The sequence below is a fragment of the Coffea arabica genome, chromosome 3c (assembly GCF_036785885.1).
Source record: "Coffea arabica cultivar ET-39 chromosome 3c, Coffea Arabica ET-39 HiFi, whole genome shotgun sequence".
Lineage (NCBI taxonomy): Eukaryota > Viridiplantae > Streptophyta > Magnoliopsida > Gentianales > Rubiaceae > Coffea > Coffea arabica.
This window is the reverse complement of record NC_092314.1, coordinates 13892109-13909190: the sequence shown is the minus strand read 5'-3', so window position 1 is coordinate 13909190 and position 17082 is coordinate 13892109. Positions and strand designations below refer to the sequence as shown.

General features: G+C 37.0%; 2 protein-coding genes and 1 long non-coding RNA gene across 3 annotated transcripts; all 3 read left to right on the top strand.

Annotated features, from left to right (window-relative positions):
* Window positions 1-1012: 1012 nt before the first annotated feature.
* LOC140037835 (uncharacterized) lies at window positions 1013-5911 on the top strand. Its single transcript, XM_072082977.1, has 4 exons — window positions 1013-1202; window positions 2992-3537; window positions 5037-5759; window positions 5852-5911. The coding sequence occupies exons 1-4, from the start codon at window positions 1083-1085 to the stop codon at window positions 5909-5911; spliced, it is 1449 nt and encodes a 482-aa protein (XP_071939078.1). The 5' UTR covers window positions 1013-1082.
* Window positions 5912-8253: 2342 nt separating this feature from the next.
* On the top strand, window positions 8254-15680 carry LOC140037834 (uncharacterized). Its single transcript, XM_072082976.1, has 7 exons — window positions 8254-8567; window positions 8661-9197; window positions 9912-11115; window positions 11309-11662; window positions 11784-12021; window positions 12260-12733; window positions 12922-15680. The coding sequence occupies exons 1-7, from the start codon at window positions 8254-8256 to the stop codon at window positions 15678-15680; spliced, it is 5880 nt and encodes a 1959-aa protein (XP_071939077.1).
* Window positions 15681-15747: 67 nt separating this feature from the next.
* Window positions 15748-16744, top strand: LOC140038060 (uncharacterized). Its single transcript, XR_011841870.1, has 2 exons — window positions 15748-15928; window positions 16300-16744. It is a non-coding gene; the product is annotated as an uncharacterized lncRNA (long non-coding RNA).
* The last annotated feature ends 338 nt before the right edge of the window (window positions 16745-17082 follow it).

The window sequence follows — 17082 nt, the reverse complement described above, 5'->3', positions numbered from 1 at the left end:
AAAACTAGGCTTCCAAACAGGCCACAGATTCAGTGCACTATTAGCACCACGAACATAAGCATAAATTCTGTCTCTCTTTTGTTTCCAATTTGAACCCTTCTCTAACAAAACTATAACAGGTCCATATAGATAACATCAGCAAAAAGAGACATCTTTTTCAATGCTATACTCAAACCAATTCAACACTTTTGACTCACAGTAAATTAAGTTTGACCATTAGAATTCTTGAATTTCAATCAATTGTCCTAAATTTGTATAAAATAAAATACTTTGGAAACTAAATTTGTTTTATCAAAATATTAGGAACGAATTTGGCACATGTGCTTAATATTAGGGGTCAAATGTGCATTTGAAGGGTGTTTTATATTTATCCCTTACCATCTTTTTGGAAAAATAACTATTAGTAGTTAAAAGTTAAATGTACTGCTAAAGTACAACTAATTACCATGACATGGCCCTTCATTGGCCGTGCAACTAATTTAGTAATTTTCCCATATCCAAATGCAGTTTTCCTTGGGCAGATAAAGGGATAGAAAAATTTTCCCATATCCAAATGCAGTTTCCCTTGGGCAGATAAAGGGATAGAAAATATTAACTCCCAAATACTTCAAAGTCTAAACGCATTCTTCTTCCTTTCTTCTTTTTCCATATCCAAACGCAGTCTTGCAGTACACTATACAAGAGAAGTTCGAAAAAGGACTTCGAACTCTCAACAGTTTAAATGAGTTTCACTAAACAAATTAATCAATGATTAGCCTTTCTTTACCTAAAAGGAAGAAAATTAACCAAAAGATGTACAAAAAGAAGTTCATTAAGTGGTATACATGCATTATCATTATGACTCAAGAAGTGAAGTAGGCCAAGAAGTGGGAAAACGAAAAGACCAACTTAATTTATTTTCAGATTCATGCACTACAGTTTTTACAAAAAGCAAAAAGAGAAAAAAAGGTTTCTTATAAGAGAGTGATGGTCATGCATGGTATTCAGAAGGCTTTAATATCCATCTGGAATTTTATTTTTGTTCAGTTTTCAAGTTCATTTGGGAGACAAAAAAGTTGCGGGTAAGGGTGATTGTAGAAGAAATGATGATGGAAGGGGATTGTTCAAGCAAGAAGAGAGCATGGCCTAAAGATGACTTCACTGACATGGTTTTGAAATGGTCCCTTCATGACATTTTTAATGAGAATCGATACAAAGATCAGGTTAGAATTTATGTTCCATACTTCATTTTTCATTTCTGATAATTCTTTGTTGCTTTCTTTTAGTCAAATACTCCTAAGTAAAGTTGAGTGATTTTACAACTTTCTCTCAAATTGTTTGCAACAAAAGTTTGACTAAAGATCTGACAAATGATGAAATGAAATGTATGCATTTTTTTTTATGATTGTTTTGGAGTGAATCCACTTAGTGGCCTTAAAGTTCTGTTTTGTTGAAACTAGTGTTTTTATTTTTGACACTGTACAAAGTATAGTTATTTTAGACCAATATTTGTTAGTGTGAATGAAATCGGTCATATATTCAATCTATATCTTACAAGGAGGAAGACAGAAAAGAGAAAATTTCAAAATTAAATCATGCCCCACATAGTTATATATCAATGTCTCGACCATTTAAGCTTGACTTTGAAGGCAAAAGTCATTTATTATTTTATAACATTAATCTATTGTACAATTCACTAGTTCTTTTTTTTAAAAAAAAAAAAAATTTTGTAGTAGGGAAGGAGTGGGATTTAAGAAATGGGGAGGGTACATGGGGATCGTAAGATTCACCGGTACATACTAGTGAGAAATATAGCATAATATTTCAGACTAAAGAGTATTTCTTATTTCTAGGCCTCTGGCTGTGGGTTTTCACTAAATATCATAGTCTTCAATTCTTTAAATATCAATTGAAATACTGTCGCCTTGTATACAGTATGTATAGATAAAATTAGGTCTATATGATGGAAAATCAGTGGTTAAGAAGACAATGGAAAAACATTTACATCATATAATTCAGAATTTAATCTACAGTAAAAATAACAGAAAAAATGAACTATCTAATGTGATTCAGGAAAGTGAAAAAGATATTTGATAAAGAGTTTTAAACTTTTTTCACTTGTTAGAAGTACAAAATATAGTGCCAGAAACTTTTTCTAGTTACTTTGGATTATATGCTTCTTAGAAGGTAGTGTATGTTGTTTGAGTAAAAAGGAGGAACGGCAAAATGGTAACAAATTCTGGAATTTTATATCATTGCAATGGATGGGCTACAAATTCAGAAATTTTCGTTTGTTGGAAGTATAAAATTATTTGCTTTAATTGGATCACATTGTTAAACCTATATTTGTTATGGGGAATTGGGATGTCTCAATTCTACTTCTTTAGCAATATGGACATGAGACATCCCAAATTGAGACTAGATAGACTTAAGCTATCTCAATCCCATTGTGGGATGTCTGAACCTCAAAAATTGAGATGTTTCAAATTTCAACAGCATTCATTTTATAGTTCTGTAGTTGATTCTTCTTTGAGTTGTTGGAATGTTGATTCTTGAGTGGCACAGCCAAGGTGATCAATCTGAAGGCCATAGAGTTAAGCTCCTCTATTCCAGCGATATTGCCCTGCAGAAATTAATCTCTGGACATCTTTTTGTCATACATTTTCTAAGATTTGAAAAATGAGGAACTCTTGTCTTCAATTTAGCTTCAATTTGTCTTTTTGTCAATTTTTTTTGGCTGTGCATGTCCAATTTTTGTTAGTGTTATACTATGCCATCATTTTTTTTGATATTTGTGATACCGGTTAATTGAGCAACATTCAGTAGCTATTGCAAGAATATGAACTTTTGCCCTCAATTTAGATTCTGAGTGCAGTACATATTGTTTGATGTGCTTGTGTCTTTTTTGCTGTATGTCTCCAACTTTTGCTGGTGTTTTCCTTTTTCCTTGGGTTACATCAACTGCATTTTTCCTAGGCTTGATGTAATGAATGCCATCTCTATACTTTACAGGTAGAGTGGATACCTGAATTGTTTGAATCAGTAGGGAATTACCTTGACTCTTACAGTTACCCTTTATTGGAAGAAACACGAGCACAGCTTGCTTCTGCTATGGAATCTATACATCAGGCACCATTTGCTGAAGTGCAAATTCTCGAGGAAGCAAAATCTTGTGGAAATTTTCTATACGAAGTTAAAGTTGATCAATGGAGAAACAAATTTGTTAACCATGGTAAAGAGCTTTATAAAGTATTGCCGGGTGATATTCTTGTTATTTCAGATTCAAAACCTGAAACCAGGTCTGACCTCCAAAGGATGCACTGGTCATGGACATTGGCATCGGTAACTGACATTAAAGGTGAAGGCATTGATGGGAGCACTTCATCAACTAAGTTTAAGGTCAAGACACCGGAAGACATGCCATTCAAGGGTGAGAAGCAGGACTGGCTTTATGTGGTGTACTTGACAAATACTATGACAAATAAAAGAATATGGAAGGCATTGCATTGGTTCAAAAATTTGACGCTTATTGAGAAGGTTCTTTGCTCTAATGCCATGGTAAGTATGAGGCTGAATTGATGCTTTCTCCACGGCATTATCTCAAAAAGACTTGAGTTTCCAAATTTGATGCCCAGATTCTTCCCCTTTTTGAATATACTTTTAACTGTAGGTATAATTTCCCATTACAGTCAAAATGACAGTATCCTAGCTAGTAATAGTGGATGTACCACGGTAGCCTGCCATTGCTCCCATTGCTTTTCACGAAATTTGTCAGATGTTAATCATAAAAGTATGATTAGGTATCCATAAAATTGGAAAATTGGCAACAGACAGAAAAGCAATTCTGTTCATCGCCAGTCAACATGAATGTGGAAAACTTTCCTCTCATTCTTACAGAAGACAATGCTCAATCTAACGATGCTGTCAGCAAATTTGCCTAGTGACTAATTGTCATCATGCTACTAGCAAATCTGCCTCCATTCAAGAGAAGACCTTGTCCCATTTGTGCTATCTAGTGGACGTTTATGCTAAACAGAAATAGTTAGATGAAGGTTTTATGATGTGTTAGAAGGTATTCTGTTCATTGGAGGAGTATGTGACTTTTCCTGACATTTTAGGCAATGCAGACCCTATAACATGATCTATATAATAGCTTTTCGATATCTCCCCAGTAAACCATCCCTGAATCATGAGTCTCATGACATTATAGCAATTGTCTAGAGAAATAAAGTAAAAAATGAATGAGAACATTATTTTGAGAATTTTTTCCCAAACAGGGGACATATATCTTTACATGCTGAACATGAGAGATTATACCTAATGCCAGTGTAATAGCATTGGTGTAGGCTAGGTGCTTTCTTAAATTGTCATATATTTGGGAAATGCAGCTGTTGTTGGAACTCGTCAAAAAGAGAAGATGAAGAAGAGAATGTTTAGCTGATTTAGTACGGTTCAATCCTCATCTCTGTTTTAAGTTTAAAAATGAATTTCACTTCTTCAAGTAATTTATGTTCACCTTCACCAGGCTGGCTTTTGGAGCAAGTTAGGAAAATTCATCATTTTTACAATTAGATTTAGCTGTTTTGAAATTCAAAAAGAAAGGCTATAATCTTTTTGCTTATTATCTTCTCTTAAAAGGATTAAGATGTGCCTCTTTATGTTTACTATAAATAATCTTTTGTATCTCAATCAATTGTTTACATGTACTTAGGTTATAGATACCAAGCTTGACAACAGGTCAATCTGCTAGTCCTCCATCTTCATCTCGTATTCATTGGTATCTCACTTGGACAAACATGCATTTGCTAAATCTAGAGAATCCATAAGATAGATATGTTTTGCTTTTGTCAAGTCAACCACCAGGATATGAAAAATGTTACCATGAAAACACATACTTCTACAGTTTATGAACTAAGGTCATTGTGAGGCTAATTAATATGGAGATCGAATATTCAGCTGAACTATTTCTCTACTTTTCAATATTGTGTGTTTTTTGGTTAGATGAATCTTTATTTTACTGATTACCCTTTATGTTGATCTTTGCTGTGGTGTCACAGGTTGAAGAACAGTGTGATTCTTGTTCAGTAAATCACACTGGACAATTGTCTGAAAGTTTTGGATCAGATTTATACTCTCAGATGAATGAATCCCAAACTGAAGCCATAAGGGCGTCTCTCCATAAGATGACATGTGACCGGAATTCTCACATTGAACTCATTTGGGGTCCACCGGGGACAGGGAAAACCAAAACAGTAAGTCAGATGCTATTTATCCTATTAAGAATGAATTACAGGACTCTTTGTTGTGCCCCAACCAATGTGGCAGTAAAAGAAGTTGCATCTCGAGTGGTAAAACTGGTAAAAGAGGCATATGCTGCTGAATCTGAAAAAAGTGATCCGTTTACTCCATTGGGAGATATTATATTATTTGGAAATAAGGATCGACTAAAAGTTGCCCCTGATATTGAAGATATATACCTTGACTACCGCGTGAAGAGGCTTGTTGAGTGCTTTGCACCATCAAATGGTTTGAAACATTGTGTGCGTTCTATGATTGATTTGCTTGAGCATGGTGCCTCACACTACCATATCTTTCTGGAAAATGAGCTGATCAAAACCAAGGAAAACAAAGATGAAGCTCCAAAAGATAAGCCAAAGTTTTTTCTAGAATTCATCAGAGCAGGCGTAAAAGCAATTTTACCATCTCTCAGAAGATGTCTGATTACATTCTGCACTCATGTAGCAAGAAGTTTTGTTGCAAAACAAAATTTTGAAAACATGGTACATCTGATTTATCTGCTTGAGTCTTTGGAGAAGGAGCTGTTTGAAAAGTTTTTGACCTCTGATATACTGGAGAAGCTCTATTCTTCTAGCATAATGGTGGAAGATTTTTCCGAAGCAGTCACATGTACCTGGTTGCTGCCAGATATTAGAAGCAAGTGTCTCTTTGTCCTGAAAACCGTTCATTCAACTCTTGAAAATCTGGGCATCCCAGCCGTTGTGAATGAAGAATCAATAAGGGAACTCTGTTTCCAAATGGCTACCTTGGTATTCTGCACTGCTTCTACTTCCTACAAGTTGCACAGGACAAATGTGGAGCCACTTAAAGTGCTGGTCATTGATGAGGCTGCCCAATTGAAAGAGTGTGAATCCCTTATACCACTTCAACTACCTGGTTTAAAGCATGCTATTCTTGTTGGTGATGAGTGCCAGTTGCCAGCAAGCGTTAATAGCAAGGTATGCAAATTGCTAATGAATTTATACAGGCCAATAGAATATTCTTACATGCATGACATCTGATTACCTCATAGACATAATATATATCTGTTTACGTATAATATAGATATCTGCCAATGCCGCATTTGGAAGAAGCTTATTTGAAAGGTTGAGTTCATTGGGTCAGCCAAAGCACCTGCTTAACATTCAATATAGAATGCATCCATCTATCAGTTGCTTCCCAAATTCTATCTTCTATACGGACAAGATCATGGATGCACCTGAAGTTAGGAGTAAAAAGCACGAAAGGTGTTTTCTTCGGGAGAAAATGTTTGGTCCCTATTCATTCATTAATGTCCCAGGTGGAAATGAAGATGGCGATGGTGATGATTACAGCTTGAGAAATATTGTTGAGGCGGCTGTGGTGGTAAAGATAGTTCAGAAGCTGTACAAAGGCATGTCAAGGCTTCCTAGTTTGAATAATTCCATCTACAAGCAAGTTTTCTGTTGAGAAATATCATAAAATATATGCTGCTGTATTAAGTTTGACTCTATCAGAGTGCAGGATTTGAAGCAGTTACCTAGTCCATATTTTCAGTTTAGCCTTAGTCCAGTCCAGATAGAACAATGGAAAGGAAAGACATGCCTTCATTCTACAATAGAAAAGGAGTATGAAAATGAGAAAAAGACACCTTTGGCTAAAGATAGTATAATATTTGACTGAGTAGCTTCTGTTTCATGAATATGCTTTTGTCTCTGGAAATCATATGAAGGGCTAGAAAATTGAAGCTTAATGCATCAAAACATCAAATTAAGATTGGTAGAGCCATCTTACATGAATTGCTGGAGTATTGAGGGTGCAAAACTACTCTCACTTGTATAATTAATTATCTATTAGGAATCTGACTGAATTTGTAATATGCGTACTTAATACCCATGACATGGTTTTTATGCTACTTTGACTATTGTTATATGTTTTCCATGTCTTCTTTGACGTAACAAATTACTTTTTTTGGCACAGCTTGGAATGGATCTGATACATCTCTAAGCGTTGGGGTAATATCACCCTATGCTGCTCAAGTTGCACTGGTTCAAGAAAAACTTCGTCATAAGTTTGAAAATCTTGACAATTTTGTTGTGACAGTAAAATCTATAGATGGATATCAGGGTGGGGAACAAGATATTGTTTTATTATCTACTGTAAGAGCCAATAATAAAGGGTCTATTGGTTTCCTATCTAGTCCTCAGAGAACCAATGTTGCTTTGACAAGAGCTCGGTACTTTTTCAGCTATATTACTGCAAGGAACTTTTCTCTAATCTTTAATTTCAAATATGCAGAAATTGAATTTCTTGTCCCTTGCTAGGCACTGTCTTTGGATCTTTGGAAATGCGGATACACTAACAAATACTCGATCAGTTTGGGAAGCATTAATTTGTGATGCTAAGGCTCGTGGTTGTTTCTTTAGTGCTGATGAGGACACTGATGTATCAAACACGATTTTGGATGTGAAGAAAGAGCTGGATCAGATGGAGGATTTGCTTAATGGGGATAGCACACTTTTCAAACAGCAACGGTGGACGGTAATGTTCAGTTGTTTGCTTCTTTATGGTATCAATTTAGGTAACATTCCTGGCAGCATACTTGTACATACTGGAATAATATGTCCATCAAGGAAACTATGACTATAAAAGTTTGCATGACAGTTTGGACGGTATTAAATTTTGTATTAACATGCTGCACTTTCTTTTCTCTATTCAAAATTTCTTCGTGTTTATGTTCCTTTTGGTGTAGCATCATCGTTATGATATCAATATTATGCATTCTGTCCATATATAGTTGTTTGGATATATACCTAATCCATTGTGGATTTCTGTTGTCTATTTTAGTTAGCTAAAATCTTCAAGGCATCCTTTCTTTGTTCAAATTTTCTTGTATAGTTTAATCATTTTGGTTATTTTGGATTTGAATTTCTGGTTTATTCATGAATCTTTTTATTACTTTTATATGTTATGTCACAGGTTTTATTTAGTGACGACTTTCGGAAATCATTTAGAAAGATGACTTCCACCCGCATGAAGAAGTCAGTCCTAAACCTGTTGCTTTGTCTTGCCAGTGGCTGGCGACCTAAGAAAATAAATGTGGACTTAGTTTGTGAAAGATCTTCACAGATTGTGAAACATTTTAAGGTTGAGGGGCTCTATGTGGTGTGCTCAATAGACATTGTTAAGAAATCAAATTACATGCAAGTCTTGAAGGTGTGGGATATATTACCTCTGGTGGAGATCCCAAAGCTGCTGAAACGTCTTGACAACATTTTCAATATGTATACTGATGATTTCATCAATCGATGCAAACAGAAATGTCTTAATGGGTAACTTTTTTCTTCGTACTAACTGAATTCCACTTTTAATGGGACAGCATTAACATATTTGCTCGTGCTTTTTCCTTTTATTTACTTGTTCAGGAGAGCAGAACTTCCCGAGTGTTGGCCCAACTCATCAAAGATAATCCGACATAAGAACATGAATAATGGCAAATCTGTTGCAGATTCTACTGATAGCACATTTGATGGAGGATGTTATGCTGAAAATTCGAGAGTTAGCGAAAGCTTGCAACTCATGAAGTTTTACTCCCTGTCACCTGGTGCTGTGAGTCATTTACTTTTCAGTCGTGATGGTCAGGAATTGGATCTGCCTTTTGAAGTTACAGATGAAGAGTGGGAAATTATTCAATTCTGCAAAAGCAGCTTCATCCTTGGGCGATCTGGCACAGGGAAAACTACTGTCCTGTCCATGAAGTTATTCGAGAAAGAACAAATCTACCATATTGCTTCGGAAGGATTTACTACAGCTGAGAACAGTATGTCTACGAGCGTCTTGAAGAGAACTGAGTTTGATCACTCTACAGAAGTGACCAGGAAGACATTTTTGCGCCAGCTTTTTGTGACAGTAAGCCCAAGACTATGTTCTGCAGTCAAACATTATGTTTCCCGTCTGATAAGGTAACCGCTAACCAGTGATCAAGTACAATTTGTTTGTATGTACTTTAATGTAGTGTTCGATTCATACTCATTGCTGCTCTAATTGTCTTACTTCGCTTACTTGGTTGTGCTGTTTTAGCAGTCATGCTACATAGTATAGATACGATGGAGCTCAACTACATGCTGTATATGAAGCCATTTACATTTTATCATAGTTCTAAAAGATTAGAACATGTATTAGGTTGAAGTCTGTGCAGGTCATAACGTTCTGAGAAGGCATTTGGCATGTCAGTTCATATATAGTTCAGGAAAGGAAAGAGATCACACGTGCAACTTAATTTTGGGATATGTCCCCAAGACCCAGTTTAGCTTGTAGGGACATTAGCTAGGCGATGGTGAGGTCCCAGGTTTTCCAGCCCTCCCTTTCCCCCTTCCCCTTGTCAGGTTTGGAGTCTCCCGTTGAATAACCCAAAAAGAAAAGGAACATCACAGAAATCCATGCGGCAATGAACTCTAGCAGCAAATTAATTCACACTTCTAATCGTTGTGCAGTTGGTGGAAAGTTATGTGAGATATGCTGGATTTTTCCTAGCAGCTCGTTTTGTGATTACATGATACAGTTAGCATTCTGACATACTAGACTTCTTCTTTAAAATAATATCCTTTTACATAGTACAGAGAAAACTAAAGTATTCTTAATAATTATATATCTAACCTTAACCGTCTTGAGTGCAGTGTTGCTTGCAGTGGAAATTTCCCATCTGACACCAGTTTGAATGATGCCGAAGATGTGGAAGATATAGAACAGTTTAAAGATATACCAGATTCTTTTGTTGGCATTCCTTCCGAAAAGTACCCTCTTGTCATTACATTTCATAAGTTTTTGATGATGCTTGATGGGACAATTGGTGATTCTTATTTCAGACGATTTCCTGAGATGAAGAAGATAATGAACTTTTCTGTTGGTAGAAGTGGAAATTTCAGATCTGCTGTTCTGCAATCTCTCTTACGAATGAAGGAGGTAAATTATGAGAGGTTTTGTTTCCATTATTGGCCTCACTTCAATTCACAACTGACGAAGAAGCTTGATTCTTCAAGAACATTTACGGAGATAATATCTCACATTAAAGGAGGCTTGCTAGCTGGGGAAGCCCCTGATGGTAAATTGAGCAGGCAAGAATATGTTTCCATGTCTAATAGTAGGGCATCAACCCTGAGCTCAGATGAGAGAGAGCTGATCTATACTGCTTTTCAAGCTTACGAGAAGAAGAAATTACAGCGTGGGGAATTTGATCTGTCTGATTTTGTTATTGACCTTCATCTTAGGCTGAAGAGCAAGGGTCTGGAGGGTGATAAAATGGATTTTGTGTACATTGACGAAGTGCAAGATCTTGCTATGAGTCAGATAGCTCTGTTCAAGTATATCTGCAAAAATGTGGATGAAGGTTTTGTCTTTTCTGGTGATACAGCTCAAACTATTGCCAGGGGTACTGATTTTAGGTTTGAAGATATACGATCTCTATTCTATAATGAGTTCATAATGAAATCAAAGAGTGACAAATATGTTGAAAGAAGAGAGAAAAGACGTATGTCAGAAATTTTGAATTTGCACCAGAACTTCCGTACTCATGCTGGAGTACTTAAATTAGCACAGAGTGTCACAGACATTCTTTACCAATTTTTCCCTCAATCTGTTGATATTTTGAAACCTGAAATTAGCTTTATATATGGTGAAGCTCCTATTCTGCTTAAGCCTAACGAGAGTGCTATTGAGATTATTTTCGGAAAGACTGCAAAGACTGGTGGGAAAGTAGTAGGCTTTGGTGCCGAACAGGTTATACTAGTACGTGATGATTCTGCTCGGGAAGGAATTTCTAGAGATGTAGGAAATCATGCTCTTGTTCTTACAATACTGGAATGCAAGGGTCTAGAGTTTCAGGTGATTGATTGTCATTTACTACCAAGTGATTCTCTAACCAACCGTTTATGAGTATGACCAAGGGCCTGGGAAAACTGAATGCATGCCTAGCTGCTTTTATTTCTTCCATTTAGTGATTTCTTTGCTAAAGATTTTCCTCATTTTCATTCAAAATTTACTCTGTGTCTTGATTGGGTTATTGTACAATTTGCAGGATGTCTTACTGTACAATTTTTTCAGTTCATCGCCTCTGAAGAACCAATGGAGAGTGGTGTATGACTTCGTGGAGAAAAAAGATCTACGTGATTCTTGTTTCCCTAGGTGCTTTCCTAGTTTTAGTCATGCAAGACACAGTATCCTTTGTTCTGAATTGAAACAATTATACGTGGCAATTACGCGGACAAGGCAGAGACTGTGGATTTGTGAAGATAGTGAGGAGTTTGCTGCACCCATGTTTGACTTCTGGAAGAAGTTGGGCCTTGTGCAAGTAAAGGAGGTGGATGAATCATTTTCACAAACGATGCTAATGGCGAGCAGTCCTGCAGAGTGGAAATCAAGGGGTATAAAGGTTGGACTGCTCTCTAAAGTTTCTGCTACCGCAGCTTCTATGCATTTTATGCTTCGCGTTTGCTGTGCATGTTATCATTCATTCTGGAATCTACAAAATTTTTCTTTATATTTTAATGCAGCTTTACCAGGAGAACAAGTATCATATGGCAACCATGTGCTTTGAAAGGGCAGGAGATACAAATTGGGAGAAACGGGCCAAGGCTGCTAGCCTGAGGGCAACTGCTGATCAGCTGCGTGAGTCAAATCCTCAAGAGGCTTGTACAATACTCAGACAGGCTGCTGAGTTGTTCGACTCCATTGGCAGAGCTGAGTCTGCAGCTGAATGCTTCTGTGATTTGGGGGATTACGAAAGAGCAGGTATGATGTATCAATGTCTCCTTAGTTATATATCTTTTAATATAACTCTTATAGACATACTTTTGTTTTATTGTCGGCGCCAGGGAGAGGGGAAGGGGTGAGGGGTGGGTGGTTGTTTTTTGTAGTTATGGTTCAATAACAGCTGGTGTCCTTTGGTTTGACAGTGGTATTTTACTTGTGCAAACAATTAACTGGAAAAGCATAGTCTTGAAGTTCAACCTTTTGAATCTTGCTGCAGGAAGAATTTACTTTGATAAATGTAGAGATCCTAAAAAAGCAGGTGATTGTTTCACTTCGGCTAAAAGTTACGAACTTGCAGCGAAGGCTTATGCTGATGGCCATTACTTCTTGGAGTGTTTGTCCGCATGTACTCAGGGTAATCTTTTTGAAATGGGAAGGCAATATATTAAGAAATGGAAACAGGCTGCTGGTGGTGGTAATGGTACCGCCAAACAAAGTAAGGAAATCAAACAAGCCGAACAAGAGTTTTTGGAGAGTTGCGCTTTGAGCTACTATAAGCTCAAGGATCATAAATCAATGACAAAATATGTTAAAGCCTTCCTTACTATGGATTCAAGGCGGAAATTCCTGAAAAGCATAGGCTGTCTTGATGAGCTTTTGCTGTTGGAAGAAGAATTTGGAAACTTCAAGGAGGCTGTGGAAATAGCGAAGTTGAGAGGGGATTACGAAAGAGCAGGCATGATATCTCAATGTCCCCTATGTTTTTTAATACAATTATTATAGACATACTTTTGTTTTATTGTGGGAGGGAGAGGGGATGGGGTTTTTGTTGTTGGGGGGGGGGGGGATTTGTTGTTGAGGAACTGGTTGTTTTTTGTAGTTATCTTTGGTTTGAAAATGGTATTTTACTTGTGCAAACATTTAACTGGAAAAGCATAGTCTTGAAGTTCAACCTTTTGAATCTTGCTGCAGGAAGAATTTCCTTTGATAAATGTGGAGATCCTAAACAAGCGGGTGATTGTTTCACTTTGGCTAGAAGTTATGAACTTGCAGCAAAGGCTTATGCTGATGGCAATTACTTGTTGGAGTGTTTGTCTGTGTGCACTCAGGGGAGTCTTTTTGAATTGGGAAGGCAATACATTACGAAATGGAAACAGAATGCTCCTGGCGAAATGGAAATTGAAAAAATTGAACAAGAGTTCTTGGAGAGTTGCGCTTTGAGTTATTATAAGCTCAAGGATTTTAAATCCATGATAAAATATGTTAGAGCTTTCCTTTCTATGGATTCCAGACGTAACTTCCTGAAATGCATAGGCTGTATTGATGAACTTTTGTTGTTGGAAGAAGAACTCGGAAACTTCGAGGAAGCTATAGAAATAGCAAAGTTGAGAGGGGATCTGCCACGGGAGGCAGACCTGCTTGGGAAGGCAGGCCATCTCAAGGAAGCATCCTTACTCATCATTTCATTTGTGCTTCATCGCTCTCTATGGGTGACTGGAAATAGAGGTTGGCCCTTGAGGCCATTTCGACAGAAACAAATACTGCTAAAGAAAGCTATGTCATTCGCACAGGAAGAATCGAATGAGTTCTATGAACGCATTCGCAGAGAGGTTGAAGTTTTGTCACATGAGCATATTAGCTTGCATGAGTTGCTTCAGTCTCTCACTTATTCAGAGCTATGTAAAAATCTGACAGTTGAATTGATATCTATCCGGAGGATCCTGGATGCTCATCTTGATTGTACAGCACGGAAGTTTGAATGGGAAGATGAATTGCAAGTTGATATGAAAAAGCATTCAGAAGATAAGATTTCACTTAACCACATCTCCGTTGGTTCACTCATGTATTTTTGGGATATGTGGAGAAGGAACATGTTAAATATCATGCAATATCTCAAAACAGTGGAAAAACCAGATGATAATGAATGGTTTGAATATGGTGAGTTCTGTTTGAACTATTTTGGTGTGAGGAGGCAGGTCATCAATTCAAATGTAGCATATATACTGTTGAACTCAGATGCTGAATGGGTGAAAACAACTGGTTCTGTATTCAAGCAGAAGCAGCAAAGCGAGAACCAGGTATCCATTGATGGTCGAAAATTTGCGTCTGCTGCTCTGAGTCATTGCCAGGCTGAAGTAGTTTCTGTCAGCCTGAAGGTACTTGACACTGTTGAAGCTCTTTATAAGTTGTCAATAAGGGAGTCATTCTCCCTATTTTGCCAAAGCATGCGCCTCATTGATATCTATCAGTTGATGAAATTTTTGACTGAGTCATTCAAATTCAATGATAGTGTTAAAAGGAGGCTAGAAAATTTCCTGTGGACACCAATTACGTACTTTAAATATGTATTTCCACTAGACTGTTGCAAATCATTGGTGGAAAACATGATCTCTTTAAGGAAAACTGAGCTCTCACGGAGTCTACTTGAAGAGGTTATTGTTGACAATATCAGTAACAAGGGTGACCTTACCTACGGTCAAATTGGGAGGGTGGTAATGATTTGGCTTGGATCTGGAAAACCAACAGATGATCTGTGCATGAAGATAGCAAAAAGATTTGAAAAGAATTTTTCCTGGAGAGCATTCATTGATTCTTTGCAAGTATCTTCATTGAGGCATTCTGGGATAACAGAATCAAGATCCTTGGGTGATCCTTCGTCAAATACTTCAGGTGAAGATTGGAAGAAGTTTTCACTGATTGATAGCTTCCACGAAGCTTTGAGAGATACTTATCTTGCAAATTGGAGGTCATATGACTATATATCACCTGATTGTTTAATATATCTTGTTGAACGCCTGCTGCTACTTGTATTTCATTCCAAGGATTACTTTTTCACAACAAAGTATTCTTTTGTGGAATGGCTTATTTATCTTAAAGCAGACATGTATCCACATGCCGGTTCAGTAGCTGACACGCAGTTGTCTCCTGAAATCATATTTGATTCTGTTGTTATGATGGTTGAACAGTTTCTTTTTAAAAAGCAGGAGACAGCATCATGGATTGCAAAATCAAAATTTGGTGTAAATCAGTATCATCCACTACTAGCATTAAGGCTTGTGGTTATCTTGTGCTTGCTCCACTTGAACTCAGGCAAGTATTCTAATGTTCTTTCTCATCTGCTTGATCAGTCTCATATTAGTTCGCAGCTGCCAATGCCATTCATTCAGGCACTTAGGCCAAGAAGAATGCCTCATTTGACTCAGGATTGGTTTAGTTTAAATGCAACTGTAGAAGCATTCAGAAGGATTGGAAATCCTCTTGTGATTGTGCATTTGAGAGAAAATAGTCCAAAATTCGCGTGTCCTGCAATCATCATTGACACAGCTTTGACACCAAGAATTGACAACATCATGAGAAATTTGTTCCCAAAGCAAGGAAGTTACCATCAGCAAAGGCCTATGGTTGAAGCAAATGTTCCGAATTTGTGTGAAGGACTGGATCATAATGCTGAGTCTCTCATGTCAATTGACATTTCTGCGGCACCAGGTCAGAAAATGAGCACAGAAAGTGGAACTGAAAGCAACCCACAGATGTACTCAGGTCCTTCTGAAAAAATCTCTGATGTGCAAATATCAACAGAGCAAAGACAAGAAGAAGAGTTATCAAGCTGTTCTCCTAATCTTTCTCAATTTAAGGTAACCACAAATGGATTGCTTAGGTCTGCTCATGCTCAGCTGCTTTGTGGATTTTGCGTTTAATAACCATACAAGCACTTCCATGTAATAGCTTTAACAACTCTCTTTTATGCTGTTTGTTTCCAGGAGGAATTGGAAGAAAGTATAAGCTTCTTAACTCGTTTCCAGGAGGAATTGGAAGAAAGTACAAGCTTTTTCACTGCTGGACTAAATGTAAAGAAATTTCTTCCTTGTGGTAGTGTAAACCAATTCGGTGAAGCAAGCAGCATGCTTGACGAAATCAAGCAATTCATCTCCCTATTTGATTCTAGGTAAGTTCATAACCACAGCTTTTAAATACTTGAAATCGAATGCTTGCGATGGTCTGGTAACAGTTTTCTTAGACAAACATTAGGGTGACAACTGACAATTGATATCCATGGTTTTTGCATATGGACTTTATCTAGAAAGCTGAATTTGTAGCTCTATTCCAGGTAAAGGGCTGCTTAATTTTCATATCGGTTGGCAATTGAACCAAGTAGTAGTGATACAAAAGAACTTCTGGTGCTTTCATGATTGCAGATTGTGCAACTTCCCTAGTTTGCTACATTCAATACCTGACCATACAATTTTTATGTTTAGCTTTTCAAGTGTCAGCTTCGATAGTTTACTCGAAGTTTCATTGATGTTTTTCCCCCACCAGTGATATTATTCAGACTGGAAACTTGCAAGAAATTGGATCACTTCTGAAGAGCTTGCAGTCAAAGAGGCCTAGGCTGGAGGCTTTTCTAAATCATTTAATTGTGCGAAGGGAAACTGCTTCTGGGATAGTTTCTGATGCTGAGCCTAAGGAGGAAAATGATGGCAAAAATTTGTTTAGAGGAACTGATAACGCAGAGCCTGAGGGGGTAATTGGGAAAGTCCCTGAAGAAAAGGTCAAGAATTAGCCTTCTGGTGTTGCTTCTGCTTCCCAAAACAATGACAACAATAAGGCCTCTCAAAGCAAACAGGGCAAGGAAAACAATAAGAAGAAGAACAAAAATGGAGAGAAAGGAGGTAGAAAAAAGTTAAACTGTAACAGCTAAACTGTATCTTAGATATCATTCTCATGTTTTTGGTCTAATTTTATGAATCTCAGATCTCAGTAATGAACTTTTCTTCTACTTTTATTTGGTCTTGAGAATTGGAGAAGGTTGCCAAGGATAGTTATCATAAGATGCAGGAAAATGAATTATTTATAAATTTGAAATTTGATTAGTGACCAATTATTGTAGTCAAGAACACAAATTACAGCACCTCAACCTACTGAGTACTTCACTATAAGTAGTTGCAGGCACAAAACCTACTTGCAATCCTTCTCAATTGGCTTTTCTAAGGTGCACTTGGAATGAACAAAAAGGTTTGGTATGAAGAAGTTCTATTGAGTGTATGTCCAAATCTTATTTTTTTAGTTTTTATGTAATTCCATGTTGTTTTATGTATCATC